Genomic DNA, 27,448 nt, shown 5'->3' on the forward strand with positions numbered 1-27,448 from the left:
TACTCTCTGTTGGGATTTTCTTTTGGTAATACTGATGGTGAAATTGTTTGAGATGACAGCTTCACTGACAGCTGCAGAGAAGTGACATATAGGTATTCTGGGGGCATTTTGCTGGCACGGATTTGGTACACTTGTCACTCTAGAGGGAAAAGTCACTACAAAATCAATATAAAGTTCTTCAGACTGATCCAGTGATGAAACATTTCTATCCTGATAGGAATGGTCTCTTTTAGGATGTCATTGTCCTCCTCCACAATGCAGTATGGTTTACTAGATGGTTTGATGAGTATAAAAATAACAAATAATAAATGACGGCCTTCTCAGTCATCAGCTTGCAGCCCAAATGATTGCAAAAAGAAAGATAGTGATGTGACGTTATAAGCAGCGTTTTCTGAGGCAATATCTCTTGAAGGTTTTATGTTCATCCTATAATTAATTTCTAGACAATTGTAGAAACTGTGCTGTTTTGGTGGCTAATAATAGCACAACATATTTTTTTTTTATTCTTTGAATTTGCTATGTGAGGGACGGGGACATGATAGCTCAGTGTTTAAGACATTGGACTCCTGATTGAAAGGTTGTAAGTTAAGCTCCCAATAATGCCTAACTGCCACTGTTGGCAGATTTAACTCCTTAACCACTTAGTTATATAGAAGAAATCACTTCAAATGAAGGCATCTCCCAAATGATATAAATAAGGAGTAGGAATATAGAGGAAGTAGTTTTTTGAGACAATAAACCACATATACTATACAGGGAGTGCAGAATTATTAGGCAAATGAGTATTTTGACCACATCATCCTCGTTATGCATGTTGTCTTACTCCAAGCTGTATAGGCTGGAAAGCCTACTACCAATTAAGCATATTAGGTGATGTGCATCTCTGTAATGAGAAGGGGTGTGGTCTAATGACATCAACACCCTATATCAGGTGTGCATAATTATTAGGCAACTTCCTTTCCTTTGGCAAAATGGGTCAAAAGAAGGACTTGACAGGCTCAGAAAAGTCAAAAATAGTGAGATATATTGCAGAGGATGCAGCAGTCTTAAAATAGCCAAGCTTCTGAGCGTGATCATCGAACAATCAAGCGTTTCATTCAAAATAGTCGACAGGGTCGCAAGAAGCGTGTGGAAAAACCAAGGCGCAAAATAACTGCCCGTGAACTGAGAAAAGTCAAGCGTGCAGCTGCCAAGATGCCACTTGCCACCAGTTTGGCCATATTTCAGAGCTGCAACATCACTGGGTGCCCAAAAGCACAAGGTGTGCAATACTCAGAGACATGGCCAAGGTAAGAAAGGCAGAAAGTCGACCACCACTGAACAAGACACACAAGCTGAAACGTCAAGACTGGGCCAAGAAATATCTCAAGACTGATTTTCTAAGGTTTTATGGACTGATGAAATGAGTGAGTCTTGATGGGCCAGATGGATGGGCCCGTGGCTGGATTGGTAAAGGGCAGAGAGCTCCAGTCCGACTCAGACGCCAGCAAGGTGGAGGTGGAGTACTGGTTTGGGCTGGTATCATCAAAGATGAGCTTGTGGGGCCTTTTCGGGTTGAGGATGGAGTCAAGCTGAACTCCCAGTCCTACTGCCAGTTTCTGGAAGACACCTTCTTCAAGCAGTGGTACAGGAAGAAGTCTGCATCCTTCAAGAAAAACATGATTTTCATGCAGGACAATGCTCCATCACACACGTCCAAGTACTCCAGAAAGGGTATAAAAGAAGAAAATCTAATGATATGGCCTCCTTGTTCACCTGATCTGAACCCCATTGAGAACCTGTGGTCCATCATCAAATGTGCGATTTACAAGGAGGAAAACAGTACACCTCTCTGAACAGTGTCTGGGAGGCTGTGGTTGCTGCTGCACGCAATGTTGATGGTGAACAGATCAAAACACTGACAGAATCCATGGATGGCAGGCTTTTGAGTGTCCTTGCAAAGAAAGGTGGCTATATTGGTCACTGATTTGTTTTTGTTTGGTTTTTGAATGTCAGACATGTATATTTGTGAATGTTGAGATGTTATATTGGTTTCACTGGTAAAAATAAATAATTGAAATGGGTATGAATTTGTTTTTTGTTAAGTTGCCTAATAATTATGCACAGTAATAGTCACCTGCACACACAGATATCCCCCTAAAATAGCTAAAACTAAAAACTACTTCCAAAAATATTCAGCTTTGATATTAATGAGTTTTTTGTGTTCATTGAGAACATGGTTGTTGTTCAAATTAAATCCTCAAATAAAATTAATCCTCAAAAATACAACTTGCCTAATAATTCTGCACTCCCTGTAATAGTGAATATAGAATAGAGCACAAAACACATCTATGCTGATGGATAATAAGTTAGATAGCTGCATGTACTGCCTCCTGTCAACAGTAAATCACTAATCCACCTGCAGATGGAGGGTTTAATGATCATCTGGAAGAGTATGATGTGGCACCAAGGCTGATTGCATCATCTACTGAACCATTCACTTTATTGGAAAACTGGAAAGGGTCGAGAACTTACGGCTCAAAGCATTTCATGGAATGACTATTCTATTCTTCAAGGGAAAGATGATTTGAAGGATGTGGCCAGTTTTGACTCAGTGATAAGGGGTTCTTGGTGATAATGGCATGACTGCAGTCAGTAATTGCTACATGGATGAAGGGGAGCACATTGTAAGTGAGGTGAGGAAGAGTTTGATACCCCTACATAAGCGGGTTTTGTGAAAATGTTTAGATGATGTAAAAAGTATTGATAAATAATTCTATTTCAGGTAATCTGTTTTGACTTCACATCTGCATTTATTATAATTATAATTATGATTATTATTATTACTGATTGGACTGAAGTCCTACCTGAGCATGTTTTGTTGGACTCGTCCTCGTTGTCACCACAGTCATTTGTCCCATCACAAAGCCACCGCTTGGGAATACAGCGATTATTTGGACACTTAAACTGGCCCATGGTACAGCTGTGGTTAGCTGTGGATAATTGCACAGAATAAAAGATTTTATCACACATTATTAACTGCCCCCTCTGACCGGTTTACAATTAACCAAATTTCCTCATTTATTTGCACTAATGAATCATTTGCCAGCACAACAGGATGAACACATCAGTAAAGACAACAAATAATACAACTTTAAATGGACAACTGAAAGCTTATTCAAACCACTGTGTCTGATATATTGTGGAGCATTCACAGGGAGCAGAGCATTGATTTAGCAATTTTGAACATTTTGACAGAATGCTACACAGTAGCATTTCTCCTGATTAAAAATTTAATGAATACTACACTGGTGAACTCTGCACAACACACTGATTAATTAATGAGGTGATTGTTCAATGAGCTGGTGTGGGGAGAAGGGGCAGTTTCATAAAGTGTATGTATATGTGGATAGGTGCACTTGGCTAGTATTTGGACTGTGTCTGTAGTATCCTTCAAATAGCCATACCTGTAATAATGTGAAAGCAAATACTGAATTTAAGTAGAATATTTATGTTATAATGAGTCAATCCCACATGCAGGGAATAAATGTCACATCGGTGAGCCTGACTGGTTTAGCTTTAAACACACAGCAGGTGGTTAGAGACAGATTCAGGAGTTGCAGATACACACCGCAGACATTCACATCCTCATCACTGCCGTCTAAGCAGTCATCATCTCCATCACATTTCCAGGCTGCTCTTACACACCGCTGATTCCTGCACTCAAACTGCTCGCTCCCACAGCGCTGCTGCTCTTCATCACCTGTCACATCTACATAGAGAGAAGGCATGCTTTTGGGGATAAAAGTTACTACATCACATAATATGTCAATATTAGCTCTAAGACAGAAGCCTGATCTCATCATTCAAAGAGATTGTTAAGAGAAAGCCTCTGTTCTAATGCACACTTTTAGTGCGAGTGGGCTTAAAATGGTTTACCTGAGCAGGTGACATTGTTCCTGTCCAGGTGCTGGCTGTCAGCGCAAGCACACACTCGGCCCCCTGGGATAGCCAAACAGAGGGTAGCACATCCTCCATAATTCACCCTGCAGGCATTGTCACCTGAAGAACAAATATAGGTCTATACACACATCTTTTTTTAGAATCATAATGTTTCTGTGTGTATTTATTGCATTTTTTGGCTTTTTATTTGATGCAGCAGAGCTTAGCAGAGAGCAATTTTCTCTCCATCCCTGACCATCTCACTGCTTTTGAAGGATGTTAGAGACACCTCGTTTGCCACCCCATGTCAAATGAATTTACCACTGAAGAGAGTCATCTGACACTTCTGTCCTCTTGCTGGAGTAATTTGTCTTGTGGACAATGCAGCCTAAGCTCAAGGCGGTGTAGAAAAAAGAGGCAGCATTGTGAGAAAACTGCCATTTATTAGGTTGGGCCATGAGAATTATTGTAATGTTGGGAAGAGGTTTGAAGGCAGTGCCTGGACCAATGAGATAAAGGCTTGAGTTCTGTGAGAGCCAATCTGCACTAGTTCAGACAGAGGGGATGCAATTATTCTCTCCGGTGACAAGAACTTCAGAGAGAAAGGATGGTTGAAATCCCTATCCTACTCATAGCTACAACTGATCAGAAGAGCACAGATTTCTTTTTTTTTTTTTTTGTGCAATGCTTATTTTAGAGGCTTTGTATTGTGGATAATATGACATAACTGGAGTTCTTCCCTGGAGGCAAGCTCTCCATGTGGTGCTAAGGACATTACAAGAATGCCTCCCCACAGACATTTGAACTAGTTCAGCCTTTGGACTGCCACATCTGAACTGCCAAGCCCAGTACATGTGCTCCCATATGCTGCCTTCTGAATGCGATGCTATTATCATGGCCGCAAATGCCCCACTGCGTTCGAATGTATTACCTGCAGGTACAGAGATTAAATGTTGGGGAGGCAAAACATGGCTGTACGCTGGCTACCCTGCAGAGCCGAGTCCCTCCCTCTATGTGATCTGGCTGCTGCTTGAGAAAGCGAATGACAGTAATCATCATGCAGAGCTGAACAGTCTAAGCATTGCTGCAGTCCACACCCACCCACATCCCAGCCACCTTCCCCACTGTGCAGCTCCAGCCCTTTACCTGCAGCTACACTAATCACTGTCACACAATTACACAGAGGCCGGTCTACCACAGAATATAAAATCTTTCTGGCTGCTATCAGATGCGGAGGTGGGGCTTTAACCCCTTATGTTCTCTTGCAGTTCAAAAGATTTGAAAACGGGGAACTAAAAAAAAAAAAAAAAAAAGTAAAAAAAAATTCAGAAAACATTGGTAGCATATTAAGGAAAAGTATTAGGGTGAATATGTAGAATACAAGTTGCAAAAAAAAAATTAATGTAATCTTTCTCTCATTGATTTCTGACTTTTGGACCTGCTTATATTGTATACAACAAGACAATTAAATGAATTGTCATATAAATTGTTATTTATTTATAATCTCAATATCTTCAAAATTATACTGTTTTCATATATTATAAACATGTACCCTATAACTGTAATTCACTCTCCTCCACTATACACACACAAACCTACCATTAGGACAAACTAGAAAAGAGAGAAAAGTAAGATCGAAAAAATTGACCCATTGGAAGTTACTGAAGTTGAATTCAGGAAAACAGTTGACTGCAGTATAAGCTTGCCTCAATGCAAAGATCACATCAGGTACGAAGCTAAATTATCAATCACAATCAGTCTGCCTAAAGATGTCTAAAACCTTTCTAGTCAAATGTGCTTTACTCACAGTTTCATTCGGCAACTAAAGCAGTTCAGTTTGCAATCAAATACCAACTGCCGAAATTGGAGATATGGTATCAGTACTCTATAATTTGTTATTACTTAAAATATCTTCTTCTTCTTTCGGCTTCTCCCATTAGGGTTCGCCACAGTGGATCATCTGTCTCCATACCCCCTGTCCTCCACATCTGCCTCTTTCAAACCAACTACCTGCATGTCTTCCCTCACTACATCCATAAAGATAATTTAATAAATATGATTGCCCATAAAAACGACATAAATGCCCTTTAGTTAATATAGATAACATTTGTGCTTACCCTGCTGACTTTGTGCATCAAACACTCTGAGGCCGAAGAGAGGAGGTCTCTCACTTCTTAGCAATGTGACTTCCCCAGAAAGCAAATCCAGCTGAAAGATGGAAGCATTCATATATTCAGTCCAGAAGACCGAGTTCCTGTAGTGTGAAATTCCAAAGGGGTGATTCAGCTCCTTGCCATTGTACACCACCTAGATCAAATAAAACACAATGGCTGTTAGCTATATATATATATATATATATATATATATATATATATATATATATATATATATATATATATATATATATATACAGTGTGTCAAAAGTGAGTACAGATTTACTGTCCTTTGAAAATAACTAAACATGCAGCCATTGTTGTCTAAATAACTGGCAACAAAAGTGAGTACACCTAAGTGAGCATGTCAAAACTCAACTGGAATTGACCATAGCTGCACAGGGCTTTTGCTGGGAACCCTTTTCACTCGATGATACCACCATCATGCTTCACTGTAGGCAAGACACAATTTTCTTGGTACTCATCACCAGGGCGTCGCCTCACATGCTGGACACCATCTGAGCCAAACAAGTTTATCTCAGTCTCACCAGACCACAGGATATGGTTTCAGTAATTCATGCTCTTGGACAGGTTATCTTCAGCAAACTGTTTGCGTGCTTTCTTGTGAGCCAGCTTCAAAAACCGGAACAGCTAGCTTCCTTCTGGGATGATGACCATACAATCCGACTTGTTGCAGTGTGCGACGTATGTTTTGAGCACTGAAAAGCGAATCTTCTGGAACCTCTGAAACAATGCTGGCAGCACTCATGCGTCAGTTTTTTTTCAAGTCGGCTTCTGCACCTGACACACAGCACCAGGACCCTTGCGAGGCCTGTTTTTAATAGAATTCGTCTTGGAAAACCTCTGTATGACCCTGGGCACTGACTCGGTTTCAGACTGTTACAGATCTTCTTATAGCCTAAGCCATATTTGTGGAGAGCAACAATTCTAATTCTTAAATCTAGTTCTTGCCATGAGGTGCCATGTTGAACATCCAGTGGTCAGTATGGGAGAATTGTACTCAAAGCACCACATTTTAACTGCTCTAATACAAGATACACAAATATGTATGGTTCTGTCATACAGACAAAAACATGAATATGATGGTTGCATGGTTAAAGGACATACAGCTGTTATGACTTACGGTGCATTCACTATGGTTGCCAGATATTTTGAGAATAATGGCTATCCAATAGACTTTGACCATCTTAAATTAGTCTTAAAAAAGTCCATAGTAAATAAGTAAATAAATATTTTATTCATTAAACCCACCATTCTGCCAGTGCCATTTAAGTAGATTCTCTCGATGTGATCGTAATAAGCATCGCACCAGTACATTGTGCTGCTTCCGTGGTCCAGAGTGAGCCCATTGGGCCACAGCATGTTCGAGGTAACAAAAATCTTGCGGTGTGAGCCGTCCATCCAAGCTTTCTCGATTCTGCCGATGCTGTCGTTTACCTCGTCCTCCTCCCAGTCAGTCCAGTACATCCAGCTAAAACAGACATGGGAATGTTAAATGTGGTGTGCCAATATTCTGAGCAAGTAATGTGGTATACTGCAAAATAAACACTATAAAGAATGAGGTGGGTAGTAGGTCACTGTGATCTGCTGTCCAACATAATAAAACCAGATGACACCACTGTGCCAATATTGTTTGAGTAAACTAAGCCATTATAACACAGTAGTATTTGAAACAGCTTTGTTTGATGTTTTTCTTACATCCACTCCATCAGCATGCTACAGTACATGCTTGTATGAAGGAAGTGTTCAGTCTCAAGGGTGCAGTGTCATTTCAGACGAGAACAGGTCAACGTTCAGACATGATCCGTTCTTTAGTAAGTGTACTTAAGGGATTTGTCTCTAAACAGAAGCTTTTCTCCATCGTCAATGATGGAACTTTCCATATAATGCTGGTGCACAAGGTTTTAGAGGACCAGAACTAAGATAGGCATGAAATTGAAAATAAAAGGTTACAGATGTTGTAGGGTAAAAGGTAAAAGAGGGGAGTAGAAGAAAATAAGAGCAAGCGAATGAAAGGGAAAAAGATAAATCACTCCTGCAAAATATGGCCAAAATAATTACATAATTATTTTATGTACATAAAATAATGGTCACTAGCATGATGCCCATGCCTGATCGTTAGTTGAAGTGAACAAGCGTGAATGAGTGTAATTAAGCAAATGAATAAGTTAGTAAGTGAGTGAATGGCGAATGTGCCTGGATAGACGGCTCTCACTGCAAGATATGTCACGTTAACCATGCTGTGGCCTTATGGACTCATTCTGGATGCCTGGAGTAGCACGACATAATGGTGCAATGATTATTACAATCGCATGAATAGAACCAATGTGAATAAGTGAGTGAGTGTGAATAAGTGAGTAAGGCTGAATGAAGGTGCAGGTAACTGAGTAGGTATTAATCAATAGTTAGTGAATGTATAAGTGTTAAAGTAAGAAAGTAAGTGAGAAATCTAGCATTGCCTTTTACTTTTAGAGAATATGTCTGAAAATAATGCACAAGGAAAAAGTTTATCAAATTATAAAAATAATAGTGATAATTGCCTCCATTTCTTTCTTTAGCAAAGCCTACTAAAAATCATAGTATTTCATCTTTGTTTTTTCTATTTTTACAGTTCTTGCACAATTACACAGCCACAGTTTTAGCACTATTTGTATTTGTCCCTGATGGTCTTTAAATTCTTTGTAGGCTGATGGGGGGTGAGAGAGAGAGAGAGAGAGAGAGAGAGAGAGAGAGAGAGAGAGAGATGTATTACAGGGAGAGAGATCGGGATAGGTACGGGGACAGGTGGCTGTTATTTCAGCAGGGGAATCCCATCTAGTAGGGCAGATAGAGATCACCATGCCACCTGCTTACCTGATCGATGGCTACTTTCTATTCATAGAGCCTCAACACATCCCTAATATAGGCCTATGCCAACATACTGCATGTAGTCAAATTTCTATTAGATTATATTAATAGATTTTTATCAAAAAAACTATTTCACAAACACATTCACCTCACAGCTGCAGGGACCTGGACTCATTCCTGAGCTTGGGTAAAAGTCTGTGTTCATGTGGTTTCTGTGTGTACATTGGTATTATCAGGGGTCTCTGGTTTTCACCTACCTAATTAATCCATGCCAGTAGGAAGACTGGATAGGAAAAACTGACCCTCAGTGTGAACGAGTGTGTGTTGTGCCCTGTGGTGGATGTAACATCACTGATGTATTCCTGCTTCTGTTCTCATATCTTACAGAGATACTGTATATGTCATGCACTATTGTAATTTTGATGATAAAGCCTCGCTTTATATTCTTTTTTCCACCCTGTATATGCTGACTTTTGTTAAGACCCAATGCCAACACTACAAGCACATTCTAATTCTATAAGAAAAGAAAAGAAAAGAAAAGAAAAGAAAAGAAAAGAAAAGAAAAGAAAAAGACAATCCTAATGGTAGTTACAGAAAAAGCTCTTTGCAAATAGGGTTTGTGTTAAGTGAGGGCAAATATCAGGTCTCTCAGGATTTGTGCTTTCTGACTCCCAATTCCTGTATCACAGGTCACATTCTTTTTTACACGCGGCTGCCTGCTCTAATGTAGCACCTCCTTCTAGCCTATGTTAGTCTGAGTTCTCTTTACTGGCTGTCAAAACACTGCACATCAGAGCTCTGAGAACGCTGCATGCATTTACGGTTTCCAGTGGCTGTCAGAATGTTGGCTGCTCCAGCTGGCTGCTTTTTACTCGCGATGCAGCCGCACGGCAGCCATGTGAAGACTTCATAAAGCTCTTAGAACTCTGCAAAGCTTTTTTTCAAGACAATTCCATTAGTCTTCATTTAACTGATCTTGTTCCAAGAGACAATGGGATGCATTTTGAAGATACGATGACATCTAGCATTTTAGGCATTATTTTCATTGCTGTATACAGGGGTATGTATACTTCCTGATTTTATGTAAAAAAAAATAAAAAAAACAGAGAAACTGGGCTGCTTGCTCATTCTGTTTATGATTTTATCATTTAGGAAACATTTGCTTCATTAAATGCAGGGGGTAGTTGCATTAATTGTCAAATTTTGAATGATGAACATAATTATGGCTGAGAGCTAATGAACCCCATTGTGTCTGTAAATAATATAACTATTCCACTGTCACTAGCCATCTATGAACGACTCCATAATCAACACTTCCCTAGGTTTACCAGAAAGATTAATTGGATCTTTAAAGCAAGATTTACTGGGTGACAAGTGTATGTTTAACATGCAGTAAATAAGAACATATTCATTAGAAATATCAGGCTTTGTTCGTTCATTATTTAGAATAATTAGGGACATTATAATTAAGGGCCTATGGATCGCTTGCAATGATCACACATTTGTACCATACACTACGCTGACATATCTAACAGAATAACCGATGAACACACGTCCTCAGAGCAGTCAAATGTAGGAAGAGTGCTGGTTTCATAACTCTTTACAACTGCAGCTTTCGCTAGGAACTGCTCCTCAGGATTCCACAGTTTCTCTCACACCCAGAGAAGGTGATAATGAGAGTGGCTTCATGCCATCGACCTCACATCTGAGCCAAGTCAGCTTACAGATAGATATGCACACGCATGCACGCTTATTCCCAAGCACCTGTGTATTGCTGTAACTAAACATTGTGTACACCTGGATCTAATCCCTACCTCAATTGGAGGTGCCGAGAAACATAAATACATATACATACAAAGAATACACATATTATATGTACGAATTCCTGTCCTCTCAACTTTGTCTGAGGCTAAAGCATGGCACAAACAAATGTTTGGAAATGAATGGTAATGAGGAGTGAGCATTAGTGTTTGCATTGGCTTTAGATCACACACTTCTCATGCTGTGCTGACTGAACTGTGCTCCAACTCACAGCCTGACTTTCTCATGCATTTGCATTTACATCTGGCAGTGGCATTCTTATTATTATACTAACACAAAAAAGTTTATATGCACATTTGTAAATTTACAAAAGAAAGAATATGGCTGCCACATGGAGTGAAGACGATACAGATTTCTATTCAGGTCAGTCCATTTTTTTTTAGTTAATTCCAACTCAGGATGAGCGCAGATTCTTTATACAGTACCTATTGAGTGGATCCACCACGATAGCTCTGGGGTGAGACATGTCTCCCTCTAACAGAGTTTTCCTGGTATCAGCTGCCCTCTCCAGCCTAGCCACACTGATAGTCTTCCTGTAGCCATCATTTGTCCAGTACAGGTTATTTCCAATCCAGTCCACAGAAATGCCTTCTACATTATCGAGATCTAATGAAAGGAAAGCAGACAGACAAACACTTTAAAGAATGTATTTGTAGCTGAGGGACAAAAAAACTTGCTAACTTCTGGCATTCAGCTAAAACAAGACAGGAAACTCAGATAGTAGTTTTTCTACCTGTATACAGAATGTATGAAAAATTGCATGCAAATAGCATGTAAACGCTTGTTGCTGCTGTTTTACAAAAGATGCATTTACGCCAGTAAAGAACGAGTTTTCTTGAAAGGTTCTCAGTGGCATGTTGTATCAGTATTGGGTCAATAAACTAAAATTTATTTATTTTTTTTTTTTCACAACATAAATTTCATATAGAAATTAAATAACAGGTACCGTCTTTAAGAATAGTTTCCCGGCCACTCCCATCCGTCTTTTGGCGTCCTATCAAGAAACTTGTGGTGTCGGCAAAGTAAATATATCCCGTTTCAGCGTGGTAGTCGAGAGCTCGCGGATTCACCAAGTCCTCGATTGGAAGCATGTGTTCGTTGCTGGACTTTATGCTTATATCAAGGCCACGGATTATTCCAGGACGGCCCTTCCCGTAGAAAAGGAAAAGATCATTCTTTGGTTCTGCAAAGGTAAAGATATATATATAAAAAAAAATAAAAAATAGGTTAATCAATGGTTGCATTTCACAAGCCTCAAAACCACGGTGTGCGTTTTTAACACTGAGTACACAAACACAGAGGGACACATGAAAGGTGACCTCGTAAAGATTCTTTTGCGACGGGATGCATAACTTATGGAATGAGCTCCAATGGAACATTTTGGCAGTATGCCTGACAGGTCAGAGAAATGAATAGTGCAATCAAGAGCACTTAGTATTCCCAGACAAGATTTGTCTTGATTGAGCAGATTCATTCATTTGTCAGTCTGCAGCAGTGTTATTCTTGTTAAGTGAGACTCTGCTTAAACAATAAATCCCCTGTTGACAGTTTAACACTGCAACGCAAGGAAAAGTGATCAATGGGTTCACACCAGACCAATATAAATTAGGCTCTTGTCGCTCTGGGAATAATATAGAGGGCGGACACCGCAAGTGTAAAAATTGCGGGTCCTAATGCTGCCCCAGGGGAGAAGCAGGATGTGTGTGTGAGGGATTGTGATATGGGCTGGTACTGTACGTATACTGTATGTGTGTGCGTAAGTAGCCATGGTTGTAGAAAGTCCTTCCCTCACTGTCATTTTCTTCCCCTTAGAGACTCAGTCAGTGTGGGTGAGACCACACAGGCATCACTTTAATTTATCATTCCGAGCCAGAGAACTCTGCCACCTTGAAGACAATTAAGCGCTTTGAGACCTAGATATCATGATACATGGTGAGCGTGTGATGAAGGCAGGCATTCATTTAGCACCAAGTCTTGTTAGACTGCGAAAGGAAGAGGGGAAGACTGAGTGTCTGAAGAACATCTGGGTATAAATATAAATCAAACACGTCAAAGAAGGCTGCGCCGTCTTCATTACTAGCGGTATATCACTACAGCACTCTGGATAGCGTTATTAATTGACCCCAAATTTTCCTGTCAGCTACAAAATGCCACGAGACCACCTGGGGCTACAGATGCAGTGCAGAGTCAAACCGACATTATCCACACATAATGAATCGCACCTATAGCTGGTCAATAGCTCAACCGCTCGCCATCATTCTGAAGCCGAGCAATCTCGTTAAGCGTTCATCTTCATCTTTGTCAGCCAAAATCAAGCGGAAAGATACACTGCTCAAGTTTGAGCCATTTCATTTTTTCTACTTGAGAGCGCAGCAAAATATGCTGCATCTACTTTGCCATGCTGGAAAGAAAAAAATGACATGACCTGCATATCTGATTTCAACTCTGCTCTTATGATCAGCTGAATCACTGTTCATAACAGGCCTAACAAACAGATAACTAAAAAAAAACAAGCCATAGCACATCAGAGTTTTATGTAAAATAAAAAAAAGCACTGACTTTTACAGGACTGGCCATCAATTCCCAGACTGAAGCCAGTGCGGCAGCGGCAGCTTCTAGATTTGTAGCTCCCGCTGAGAAGGCAGAGGTGAGAACATCCTCCTGGTTTACCGTAGGAGTTAACCTCACATGCATGGCCCCTGACTAAAGAGAAACACACACACACACACACACACACACACACGCACGCACGCACAACCTCAGCACAAAGCATTTCCACAGGTTCAAAGTTTGTATGTTATTTCAGAAGTAAAGAAACTAATGCATGATGGCAAGCAAAGAGATGCATCAAAGAGCTTCCAACAGTAACTGATCAAACAGACTTTACCTTTCTGTTGAGTGAGTTTGTGGTAAACACGTACTGCCCTGAAGTTCCCCATTCTGGTTAGGATCTCCGGGTCTGTGACATTAAAGCGATTTATCCGCAATACATCCACCACAGAGTCACCAAGGGATTCAGAGCGGGTTGCATACAAGTAGTCCTCAAAGACAGATAATCCATGCAGGTAGGCTACCTAAAACAAGACAAAAATGAGACACATTTACTATTGAATTCTAATCATCCAAACACAATCAAAAGCTGCTCAAAAACATCACAAATCTACTTAGCCGGAAAAAAATTAGCCTGACAAACCCACAGTGACAAGTTTATTAGACTTACAGGGCACCTAATTGGCCCTAATAGAATGCAATGAATACAAACTTTTGCACAATGTGGCTGATCATCCATGCCTAGCCTCAGTCTGTCTGGTCTTAATGAACCATGGCATGGCCTCCAACATTTAATTTGTTCCAGCTGTGCCTGATGTCTGAACTGAGACATGACACTTTATATAATCTGAATCTATATAAAGAGTGTCAGAGCGTATTAGAGGAGACAGTGCAGGGTCAATGGAAGTGTGTGTTCCTCTGAAAACATTCTGTGCTTTGAGAGGTGAACATCCTCTGACAAGGACAAAAGAACCTTGCTCTCAAACACACGCACACACACACACACACACACACACACACACACACACACACACACACACTTACTTGCCCAGTAGGCTGTTTCTAGGCCTTTGCTGAACAAGTCCACAGCTAAACCCCCTCAATATACAGCACAATTATGAAGTCTGATAATGAGGACAACCTGAAGACGACAATATGCTAAAAAGACATTCCTAACTTTCAAACCTTACAACAACGCATGATTATTAAAATGCATAAAGATGTTATATCAGTCTTTTTTTTCATAGAGTCAGCACAGGGATTTGTGATAGCTCAAAGCAAAAAATTAGCATGAAAGAGTAGGGTCTGAATCATGCAGAGAGGCATAAAGGTTCATAAGTAAGGAGTGATGAAGCACTAAGAAAGCTTTTGAATGCATTTGAAGAACAATGAGGTCACGAGCGCAAACACGACTCTGGAGAAAGCGGAACGGTGACTTCAGTCACCGTGAAAATAAATCACATTTGCAACCTGTCCCCTCCCTCAGACTGTGAGAGACTCATCAGCTTGCTTCTTTTGAATAATAATGATCCCTAATTATTGGTCTCATAAGTGCACTTTAGGAAAATTATTTTACTTTATCGTTGAATCTGTTTCACACAGCCATGTCTCTTGTATGTTCATTCAAGTTAATTAATCCCTAAATGTTGCAGTAAAAGTAGCACTCAAAGAAGCCAAGCAGATTAAAATCAGTACGAAATCTACAGCTGCCCTATCTGCCATTTGCAAAAGTGGACACGCCTCTAAGCGCCTGTTTGGACAAATCTGCAGCAATTTTATACGACGTTAAACCACGCTTTCAGGTGAAAAAAGTCATTTTCTCCAAAATCAGCTTCCATTACTTACGCATGATGTAGCCATGCAGATTTTTTTCACCTTGTTTTATAAAAGGTCATTAATTGCAAGAACTGAAGGAGGGCTTTTTCAGCTTCAAAACTGGTTAGTGACTCACAACTGCAGCACTTTTCCGAATTTGACAAGCCGATATTACTCAGTATAACTAAAGCCGCAACAACTAATTGAAAATGAATTTTAATAGTTATAGTTGGACTGTGTTATGAATCATGTGACAAGAGATTTGTTTGACGTAAAGTGGAAAGAAACTGACAACATAACACTTTAGTATGGGTATGATTACAGTCTGCCTTTGGAATCATGATATTCCCTATGTTTTAATGAAAAGATGATAAAAACATGGTATCAAATGAGCCTATAAGACAAATGCTTTCTTGCTTTAAAACCCAACTGATGCCATAAATAATGTGCCATATACAGTGTTGAGCAAAGAGCAGCAAAGCTATTTAAATGAATTTATAGTTTGTACCTAATTTTTCTTAACCCAATAACTTAAAAGAATTTTATACTGAATAAATACATTTAAGAAATCTTGTGCGTCAAGTCATTAAATTTCATTCCAAACTGTTGATCCAAAACAGGTGAATTACTGATACCATGCAATGAAAAGTAAATCTTTGGAGTTGATCTCACATGCTGAAAATGATTTAGCTTTAAGTGATTTACAAACACTGCAAGCTAAATGAATTTAGCATAGATCTGTTGCAGCTAACAAGATGGCTAGCAGACATTTATTTTGCCTCGGAGTTAAACATAAATCAGTTACTTATATGTACATAACTCCGACACTGACAAAAAAAATAGCAGCAAATAAAAAAATATGTATATCAAAAAAAAGAACACAATAGCAACCCACTGAGTTAGCCTGAATGTCTCATTCGGTTATCATGCTGTCAGCTCTTGATTATATTCTCATGCTGTGACAGATTAGCTGATAAGTGTCAGTGATGTATTGCAGTTAGTGATCCGTTATTGAATAAAGCCTAGTCGGGAGTTATGTAGCAGTAATATTTGATTAAAATGCTAGAAAAAAAAAATACATATTTTAGATAAACGTTTCTGGTTATTGGAATAGTTAAAAAACAATGTGTTTAACTGACAATCAATAGATTATTTTATTATCAAATGATTTGCTGTTTGCAACCCCAAATACGTCAGTTTTTATTAGCTATTTCTTAAATAACTATGTAATCACAAAAAAGCATCAGTTTTACCATCCCTCTCCATACTGAACAAAGAGACCTGTGCATCTTCAGCATCTTGTGCAAACACAATAACCTTAAAAGCTTACAGTCTATGCAATAAACTGATGAGCCATCTGAGTTTCAAAACACAACCTTGTATCCCACCAGGTAAATTCACTGCTATGTTAACTATGCTATGTTACTGCTTTTAAACCACCTACTCATTGTACCAAAAAAAAAACAAAAAAAACAAAAAGGCACTTGAACAAATTGGCAGCACAACAATGTAGCGATTTGTCATTCTGGCTCAGCGGGACATTTGGCACTCACTTGGCTTCCTTGGATGATGCTGTGTCTGTTCTTTCCATTGTAATCCACAACCTCAATGTAATCCAGATATGCATCTGCCCAGTAGACCAGCTTCTTTATCACGTCCAGTGCCACTGCAGTTGGCTGCTCAACCTTATAATCCACAAGCCGGGTCCTGTTCGTGCCATCCATGTGGCAGCGCTCCAGTTTGCCCACGTTTCCGTAATCTGTAAAGAAGAGCATCCTGAAACAGAGCAAGTACAGTTAATGAACATTAGACAGTATGGAATTTGGAAGAAAGAGCTTGCCAAGTTTTATTTTAACTTTACAGCTACAAGATATAGGATTTTGGAATTTCACCCTGTCTATTAGAAAAAATAAAAGAAGTCATGCACAAGAATTCAGGAGTTTGTTACAAGCTGCATTTGGCACTCTAAATTGGATACCTACGGTAAATAATAGACTGTTGGTATACTGATATACTACTTAGTATAAATAGTATGTGCTTTGGGATGTGTCCCAAAACTGGAAGGCCTTGGCACAGGCACCACTGTCAAGGTTTTAGAGGTTTAAAGAAGTTTAATGACTAAAACAACAATAGCAAAAATTTACCACAGTGTAGTTACATTGTTTAACTGTTGAACTGGTCAGAAGGTGTGTTTTTGTTTGTATAACAGCATAGTTCAGGCAGTAGTTGTACTAAGATGCTGTATCTTGACATTACCGTTACTATATTTGTTTATATTATCTATATTTCTATTTAACTATTTCTTTATTCCCTATATATGATTGATCCAGCTATCTAAACCTAATTATACAATAATTTAAAAAAAATGTGTTTGTAAAAAAAAAAAGAGGAGTCATTTATTTAACATTTATGAAAGGAGAAGCGAGTGTCTGCAAGTGTCTGCGAGTGAGGATTTCACAGTTTCTGGTTCTTCTGTGAAAATACATGCTGCATTTTCTTTCAGAGATTGAGACAGAAAAAAAGAGAGTGAGAGAGAAAGAGGCTGGGGGAAAGAGCATCTGTTTAACACAGCTATAATGTAAGTGAGAATAAGTTCTAGCTAGTCACTCTGATGTTTCCCAACGTTAAATCGAACTAAGAAACATTCACATGGCCATGTTATTCAGTGATATGTTAAGTGTCAGAAACCATTGGTAAATCGCTGTGGCATAATCAGAATAGCATACTCCAGACCAGCTGGACATACAAAAGAAACGCTTATATTATTTACTGTACTACTTATAGAGCATATCTATTCGAGTGTCATAATACTGAGTAAAATCTCCTCTCTCTTGTCTTTTAGGTAATACACTAATATTAGGTAGCTAACAATGAGGATATCACTGCAGAAAGCCGTTAGTAGTAAACCAGTCAATAATTCTAGCATGCTTCCTAAAACATAAACCAAAGAAAAAAGAAATCATTTTTTTGTTCTGATCTGCCAGCATGCTGCCAGTGCAGGTCTGCATACTGAGATTACAATTGGTCAGCAGGGCTCTGTATGTCTCTACGTGCTATCTAGCTCAAAGGCTGCTGAAGGGAAAAGCCTTTTCTGTTATGATTCCTGCGGCTCTGTGTTAAGTCATATCCGAAATCTGGAGGTGGGTCTTTAGCCATACGGCTTTCATGTCCGATGCTTTCTAGATAGAAGCATCGTCTCTTTTTCAGTATAAACACAGATTACCTATTTCTTTACATACATCTCTACTTTTAAATTTGCGGTTAAATTATCTCTGGTAAGCTGTAAATTTAATACATTTAATTCATAAATTTAAATCATTTAGAAAAAAAAAAAACAACAGTGCATTTGGGTGCTTAATTATTGGCAATAAATCCATTAGAACTATCTAAAAAAAATTTACTTAGCTTCCTTTTGTGTCTAGAATTTGGATATTGTAATTATTTAGTTAATTATCAGTTTGAAGAGTTCCAAAATGGAAGCATATCAGACTAACCACATAATCCCATGACATTTAATGTGCCCAGGAATTAAAAAGAAAATGATAATAAAATACACAAGCATACCAAAGAAAAAAAAGGTTTGCTATGTTCAACAGACATTTCACTGCGCCCAAAACACATTTTATTGTAAAGAATCTGTATACAGAAATAAATAAATACTATCCAACCACCAGCCAAAATGCAAAATAGCTAAATACAGGCAGCACTGTGTAAGTAATAAAAGAGCCACAAACACTTAGCTTAAACACTAGTAAAGTCCATTTAAGCAAGCAATGGAAAAAGTGGAGAATGCAAGTGAGAAAGAAGTGGAAGAAAAAAAAACAGAGGAACAGCTCAATCAGCACTTCAGTTTTGTATAAAATGACCTTCTCATTTTGATGTTTTGTGCAAAATATGTGAAGCAGCAGTGCCCTTAAAAAAACCCAAGTACTTTTACAAATAATTCTAGTGTCGACTTTGTCATCTCAAATTATTTATCTAACACCATGCTTTGTTTAGTCCATTTAATTACATTATTAATAACGTACCACCCGCTAAACTAATACCTTTTTTTTTCAGATTTTTTTTTTATCGACATATTTGTATTTGCATCTTTGCAAACTAAATGGGTTTAGTTTTTACAGATTGCAATTTCAGCTAACTTTTCTCTTATATATTTAGTATTGCTCTTTGATGAACAAAAAGTACTTCTTATCCGATTATTCGATTAATCAATGGACTAATCAGTGGAATACTCGATTACTAAAATAATCAATAGCTGTAGCCCTACTCAAATCAAGATTATAGATTAGAAATGCTGGTCTAGGTAAAGTTTTTATATATATATATATATATATATATATATATATATATATATATATATATATATATATATATATATATAATATGGGGGGGCTTCGTGGAGAACACCTGATCTACTGTTTTTTGCTTTAGTATTATAATAGCTGCTACTGTATATATATATATATATATATATATATATATATATATATATATATATATATATATATGTATATGGGCTGCAGAACCAATATACCCGTACAAAACAAGCTGAAGTATTCGAATAAAGAACTTAATGATGTGACTAATATCAGCCTCGAATGCAATTAGAAATTCTGACAACAATTTGCCAATTTATGGAGTAAAAACTATAAATGAGTGACACATTTATCCAAAAAGACATGAAAGTAGAAAATGTAATTCACACACAGATCCGAGTAGTTGAGGATTAAAGGTTATGAGTAAGTGCTTTACAGCAGCACTATGTTTAAGCTGACCCTTTACGATTCCCTCCAGTCACTAGATCAAAATCTTTACCTATTGAAATATTATTAGACTATGGTGTTTGCATGACAGGTATGAATTATAACACAGGGCTATTAATGCTAAAGTCAGCAGGGGCTCAAGAACATGGATTTTGGTGCTCCAGCATAACATTAATAATAATGACATGGCCTTAAACAAAATTAATTCAATAGGTTATCACACTTGACTTACGCTACATGTTACTATATTATAATTTTTTAAGTACCCCTGTAATAGGTAGAGTCAACAACATCCAGTCATTCCGTGTACAGTCTAGCAGCTTGTTCGAGAGAGCTTAGACATGTTCAGCTATGGTTAAGATAATATGACAGACTGGGTAAACAAGTATCAGCAAAGGTTCAGCAAAACCAGCCCAGAAATATGGCACTGGAAAAGCGGTGGAATGTTTTTCTTTTTTAGTTTTAAATTTTCTTAGCATTTGTGTGTCAAATATAGATACCTGAAAATCACATCTATATGTGCTTGTTGAACAACCCATTCTTGATACAGAACCCTTTGCTGCTATAATAACCTTTGTTCTACTGGGAAGGAAGTCTTTCTAGTCTTTATTTGCTAGATTTTTGAATGTAGGTCACAAGAACATTAGAAACATGTCTTTATTAGGCTTGCAGGAGCATTGTAATACTCAAACAAGTCTGGTCCAGATAGTTCTAGTAAATTTGAGACAATTCCCCTAACATTGTGGTAACAGTTTGGGAAATGGAAACACAAGTGAATGAAATGGTCTGGTGTCCATATACTTTTGACCATATCTTGCAATGAAACTTAATTTTTGTGCCTTTTTGGAATAATATTAAAAAAAAAGTGTTAGAGATCGTTACGATTTGATCTGCTCCAGATCTGCTACACATGCCCCAATGGATGAGCTGCCACTGAATAAAGGATTGAGTATTGATGATATGAGTATCAAATCCGACGTTAAAAAGGTTGAGCAGTTTGTCGGTGAGCATATTTGTTATTTAAAATTATTTAATATCGGATGGCACCAAAGTCTGCATAAGGTTTAACTGATGACAGGTGAAATCTAGGCAGCAGAAAGCACGTCTATACATTTATAAAAAGAAACAGGGTCACTCAAGGCAGATTTAAGACCAGACTGACAAATTTTTTCCATCTTTTTTAAGCACAGCTCTGTCTCTAAGCAGGTGTAAAATGCAGCTGGAATAAAAAATGTCACCTTTTTTTAATACATGTGTTGCTGAATCAGTAACAAAAGAATCAAGCAGCATATCAATAACTGCACATGCATTCATACATCCTATTTCAGTATGAGCTTTCTAAGGCTCAGGGACGCTTTTATTTTGGTCACTAGAATCCTTCACAATAACTAATAAATGATCTAATAATGATACCACAAGTAAAAGGTCACTTAGTTGTGACCATTAAACATTGAAAGAGACCTCAGCAGCCTCATTTGCCCAACATATCCCACAAAATTGGACTGAGATCTCAGAAATTTGGAGGCCAAGTCAACACCTTAAACTCATTCACTCAATTTTAGAATATTTTTTTTGCTGTGAGGCAGGAAACATTAACCTGCTGTTAGCAGCCACTTCAATTAGGATAATATCATTGCTCTGAAAGGGTATACTTGTTGTGCAACGATGTTTATGCACTGTAGGTGGTTTGTTTAACACTGACGAAGTCCAGAACCCAAAGTTTCCTGGCAGATCATTGCCCTGAGCATTGCACTGCCTCCAGCGACTTGCCTCCTTCTTATAGTGGTTCCATCTCCACCAGGTAAACACTCGGACCTCCACATGACAAAAACGAAAAGTGATTCATCAGACCAGACCACCACTTTCTTTCCATCCATGATCCAGTTCTGATGCTCATGTGCCTATTGTAGGCATTTGATTAGCAGGGGTCAGTCTTAACACCCAGACCTGTCTGTGACTTCATGGCCCCATATGCAGGAAGCTGTAATGTACTGTGTGTGCTGACACTTTTCTGTCAGAACCAGCATTAACATTTTCAGCAATTTGAGCGACAGTATCTTTTCAATAGGATTGAACCAGATGGGCTAGTTTCCTTGTAGCTGAATGAACAAATCCCCACAGTCATGCTCCAAATTCTAGTGGAAAGCCTTCCCAGAACCGTGCCATGTAGTGCAATATTACTGAATATTCTGATCTGTGTAACATTAGAGTAACAATAGAAATTGTGTAAAATTAAGGTCTAGTAAAAAAAGGCTGGGAAATATGATCTTATGATAGAAAATCAATATTGATATAAATCATGTCACACTACACTTTTTCAGTTATTGTGGCCTTTATATCGTTTTTTATATTAGCTTTTTTAGATTACAACACTAGTGTTGTAATATTGTTACTATTTATAGGTTTATTATTCGCTTTTCCACTTTAAATGATGAGCCATAGTATGTATTTGACAAATGTCTTTCCCCGGAATTGTTTTTCAGTAACACGGACAAATTTAAACCATGTCAGAAATCGTTTCAAAACATCATAAATTACTATTTTTCCCCAGTCAAGTTATATTTAAAATACATCAACATTTGTAAAAAAAAAAACCACTCTAAAAGAGAGCTCGGATCAGTTTGACTCAGCAGTCTGACTGTATCCGCACACCTCATCGGAGTTCTACTCCTTTGCAATCAATTTAAACAGACACTTAGATAAATCAAACACATGCACTAGAGATGCACCAATATTTCCCCATGTGAATGTTCATTACTGTCTAAAAAACGCAGTCAAAATACCCCTCATTTTACCAGCAAGACAGATTACCAAACCAACAAACAATGAAAGACTAGGCACGAAGTTCAGCGCACAGCCTTGCTTTCATTTTAGTCTAAATCAAATTTCAGTCACACACACACACACTATTTATAACAAGAAAACATCTCTTGCCATTTTGTGCTGCATTTGTTAGAAGAAATCAGCCAGAATGCTCTAAAGTGGGGTTAAACAAAGTGTGTCCCAACTCTTATTCCCTGACTAGAATTCTCATTTTCAACTCAAAGACAACTCCATCAGTACTCCCTGGCAGCGAAGACGAGGAGAAAATTCGAGGAAAATAAAGCAAACAAAACTTTAGCAAAACTTCAATAAACACAGCACCCCAGTGTCTGAAATGGTATACTTGTTGTGCAACGATGTTTATGCACTGTAGGTGGTTTGTTTAACACTGACGAAGTCCAGAACCCAAAGTTTCCTGGCAGATCATTGCCCTGAGCATTGCACTGCCTCCAGCGACTTGCCTCCTTCTTATAGTGGTTCCATCTCCACCAGGTAAACACTCGGACCTCCACATGACAAAAACGAAAAGTGATTCATCAGACCAGACCACCACTTTCTTTCCATCCATGATCCAGTTCTGATGCTCATGTGCCTATTGTAGGCATTTGATTAGCAGGGGTCAGTCTTAACACCCAGACCTGTCTGTGACTTCATGGCCCCATATGCAGGAAGCTGTAATGTACTGTGTGTGCTGACACTTTTCTGTCAGAACCAGCATTAACATTTTCAGCAATTTGAGCGACAGTATCTTTTCAATAGGATTGAACCAGATGGGCTAGTTTCCTTGTAGCTGAATGAACAAATCCCCACAGTCATGCTCCAAATTCTAGTGGAAAGCCTTCCCAGAACCGTGCCATGTAGTGCAATATTACTGAATATTCTGATCTGTGTAACATTAGAGTAACAATAGAAATTGTGTAAAATTAAGGTCTAGTAAAAAAAGGCTGGGAAATATGATCTTATGATAGAAAATCAATATTGATATAAATCATGTCACACTACACTTTTTCAGTTATTGTGGCCTTTATATCGTTTTTTATATTAGCTTTTTTAGATTACAACACTAGTGTTGTAATATTGTTACTATTTATAGGTTTATTATTCGCTTTTCCACTTTAAATGATGAGCCATAGTATGTATTTGACAAATGTCTTTCCCCGGAATTGTTTTTCAGTAACACGGACAAATTTAAACCATGTCAGAAATCGTTTCAAAACATCATAAATTACTATTTTTCCCCAGTCAAGTTATATTTAAAATACATCAACATTTGTAAAAAAACCACTCTAAAGAGAGCTCGGATCAGTTTGACTCAGCAGTCTGACTGTATCCGCACACCTCATCGGAGTTCTACTCCTTTGCAATCAATTTAAACAGACACTTAGATAAATCAAACACATGCACTAGAGATGCACCAATATTTCCCCATGTGAATGTTCATTACTGTCTAAAAAACGCAGTCAAAATACCCCTCATTTTACCAGCAAGACAGATTACCAAACCAACAAACAATGAAAGACTAGGCACGAAGTTCAGCGCACAGCCTTGCTTTCATTTTAGTCTAAATCAAATTTCAGTCACACACACACACACTATTTATAACAAGAAAACATCTCTTGCCATTTTGTGCTGCATTTGTTAGAAGAAATCAGCCAGAATGCTCTAAAGTGGGGTTAAACAAAGTGTGTCCCAACTCTTATTCCCTGACTAGAATTCTCATTTTCAACTCAAAGACAACTCCATCAGTACTCCCTGGCAGCGAAGACGAGGAGAAAATTCCGAGGGAAAATAAAGCAAACAAAACTTTAGCAAAACTTCAATAAACACAGCACCCCAGTGTCTGAAATGAAGCATCGCTGCACTTTTACAGATTTCTGCTCTTCTCATTCACATGCAGCTGTGTATCATATCCTGCTAGTCTAATGCAAAGTAGAGTTACTCCTGCCACTCCAAAGTTGATTATATTCCTATAAACAGCATGTCCATTTTTTTTAGAAGAAGAAGAAAGCTGCACTTTTTTTTATCCATTAATACTTTTATTTAATGGAACATTCTCGAAAAAAAGGCCCTGTTATATAATAGGGTACTTTCACCTTCATTTATTTCATTTTGCTTTTGAATATAATGACACCATATCCTCAAACCACAAAGCAAAATGCGCTCCATTCGGAACAAATCTTTGCGTGTTTGTGAAAAGATCTTGGTTAAAAAAATAATATCTGCAGCCCAAACTACTTTTCAAGCTGCGATATTACAGAAAATCAACACCTTCTGAGCAATCAGATTTAAGAATTCAACAGCACTGTGATGTAAGTATCCGAACGCTATCAAACGACCTACAGATTAAACCTCTGCATTGAATCCTTTCACAATTATCATTCATTTAAATACGGAGAACGCAACCGAAGCCACCTTGAGACCACGGCCAAATGCAAAGGAGACTAATTAGAAACTGAAATACTACATTTATATAAATCCTCTAAAAAATAAAAATGGCAGAAAGTAAGTAGTTCCATTGCTAACATATTATGCTCATTACCATAGGTATTACAAAGATACAAAAGCTAATCCTCTGTGAATAGAGAAGGAGTGCCACTGTGCCTGCTCGATAGAGGTACAACAGGGTAGGCAAAAAACATATTTTTTTCAGCACAGGATTTTCTCATTCAGAATAAAGCATGGTGAGAATAAGAACCATGACGAACAGACCAGTGTCTGTTTTCAGAAAGCACCTCAAATTCTTTCTGAAGAGAATCAAAGAAGAGGAATTACTAACCTTTAAGGAGATACGCTAACCTTTTTGAAATAAATCCCTTTGTTTTCCTTAGCCACCAGGACTGTGTGTTTCGTGTGTGCAGTTCGAAACAGAACTGCTTAGCTTAGCACACTGAATGAGAGTGTGCACATACTCGGAGTCAGACATTTTCTACAAAGAGAATAATTAAGCTGAGATTTATGCATTAAGCAATAAACAAGGTTAGACAAAAATTTGCCTCCTGCACCATTTTTAGCCAAGTTTTTATGTTGCTGTTAGCCAGACAACTTTGTGTTTGTGCGAAGTTTACAACATACAACAAAGGAGCTGAGCGCAGGCTACCGATGCAGAAAAGGCTTTATATAAAAAATAAAAGAAGAGAAGAAAAATAAACAAAAAAGCCTAAAAACCCCAAAATGAAACATTGGACTGGATGTAGTCATGGTTGAAGATAAAGCACTAAAGTAAAACAGAGCATAACTACAGCAATATGAAGGCTATAGTAAGCTTGCATATAGTAATTTGCATCAGCAAATTATATTTGTAATATGTTTAAAGGTTAAAAATGATCACTGCAATTTCCAATCATAAGCTAAATAACAGTTATAAGCCAATATCAGTGATAGAATATAAAATCTTTCAATTACTAGCAAAACATGAACACCAGGGAGACTGCAATATATTTGACACATGTAATTTATTTAATGACTATAAAGCTGTTCAATTCGCTTTTATATTATAAAAATGAACTTTGTAGCAGTAGAGTTGGAAAGGCAAAGAAAGAAGAAAAGATCCTCCTCAGTTTAATGGTCTGTATTAACACTGGGGACATGCACTTAAAAAGGCCTAAAGCTGGCAGAACCCAATGAACCAAACAGTTGCACAAACCATTCCCCTGTCTGTTAAAGAACCAGTGAGATATCCTGAAAATTGAGCTGACAGAAACTGCCAGGGGAATTCTAAGCAAAAAAACCCGGCAAAATGCTGATTCCATTTTCATTAGATTTCACTTTAATATCCAAAATACACCACTTAAAAATATAAAGGTGTTTTATTTTCTTCTGTACCTCTCCTCTTCACTTTACTGTAATAAAACAACCTTCTGGAACTTGTTCAGGCAAAAATATTAACCTCACAGCCAAAATCCAGAGGCCGCTGAGAAAATTCTGTACTAATTTGATGCGAGACAAAACACAGTCCAATGCTATATTAAAGGTAAAAAAAAAAAAGCACGTGTAAACAGTACAAACACTGTTCGCCCAAAACAGAGGTGATTGGTAACTCCCACTTAACATGCATTTAAAAGAACATGGTTGAAGGCCTGGGACACCCAGGCAATATGTCCATAGTAAGCACAACAACAAGACATGGTGAAACATCTGTAGGGTGGACAACAATCAAGAAACTCACACTTCAGCATAGGAACCTGAATGACATGGAGAACCTCAATATCAGACGTTTAGTGAAGGGAATTTGGCAAAATAGAGGAAAGAAAAGAGAGAAAAAAAAGGCTGGCTGGTCATTTAAGTTCTAGATATGTAGATATATTTTGTTTTGCCAACAAAAAAGTTTTTACTTTGTTTTTTGCCACGTTATATAGTAACATATACATATACACATATTATGAATTACGTGTCATAAATGTTTATTTACTACTTTAAAGAATAATACATTAAAGTTTTCTAAACATTTTTATGTAATTTATTAGTACAAACTCTGTTTGGAAATGGCTTCTCGTGAACTATCAGATTTTTTTGCATTACTCTTAGTCCGGTTCTAAATGAAAATGTCAAGGTATATATGTATATATTATTATATAGCAATTTGCCAACATTCCATTGTTCCTGAATCCTTATTCAGCATCGTTCTGTCATTATAATTCACAGAATGCACAAATATGTCAAAAGGTCATTTGACAAAGGAAATTGTCACTGCATGCAACTGTTCATTAGTAATATAACACTTTTGAGCTAGCT

The 27,448-nt window shown here is 37.9% G+C and overlaps 1 protein-coding gene across 11 annotated transcripts in view; it reads right to left on the reverse strand.

Moving 5' to 3' along the window:
• Window positions 1-27,448, reverse strand: part of lrp1bb (low density lipoprotein receptor-related protein 1Bb) — a 281,217-nt gene that overhangs the window by 119,561 nt on the left and 134,208 nt on the right. For all 11 annotated transcript variants that reach the window (XR_006925101.1, XR_006925103.1, XR_006925102.1 and 8 more), the window contains 10 exons: window positions 16,682-16,904; window positions 13,651-13,837; window positions 13,323-13,466; window positions 11,710-11,946; window positions 11,189-11,369; window positions 7,347-7,566; window positions 6,039-6,228; window positions 3,919-4,041; window positions 3,611-3,751; window positions 2,847-2,972 (listed from right to left, as the gene is read on the reverse strand). Coding sequence is in view for 7 of the 11 variants with exons in the window: in XM_046844639.1 (XP_046700595.1) it covers window positions 2,847-2,972; window positions 3,611-3,751; window positions 3,919-4,041; window positions 6,039-6,228; window positions 7,347-7,566; window positions 11,189-11,369; window positions 11,710-11,946; window positions 13,323-13,466; window positions 13,651-13,837; window positions 16,682-16,904 (1,772 nt within the window). In the remaining 4 variants the exon portion in view is untranslated. The remainder of the gene's footprint in view (window positions 1-2,846; window positions 2,973-3,610; window positions 3,752-3,918; window positions 4,042-6,038; window positions 6,229-7,346; window positions 7,567-11,188; window positions 11,370-11,709; window positions 11,947-13,322; window positions 13,467-13,650; window positions 13,838-16,681; window positions 16,905-27,448) is intronic.

The sequence above is a fragment of the Silurus meridionalis genome, chromosome 3 (genome assembly GCF_014805685.1).
Source record: "Silurus meridionalis isolate SWU-2019-XX chromosome 3, ASM1480568v1, whole genome shotgun sequence".
Taxonomy (NCBI): Eukaryota; Metazoa; Chordata; class Actinopteri; order Siluriformes; family Siluridae; genus Silurus; species Silurus meridionalis.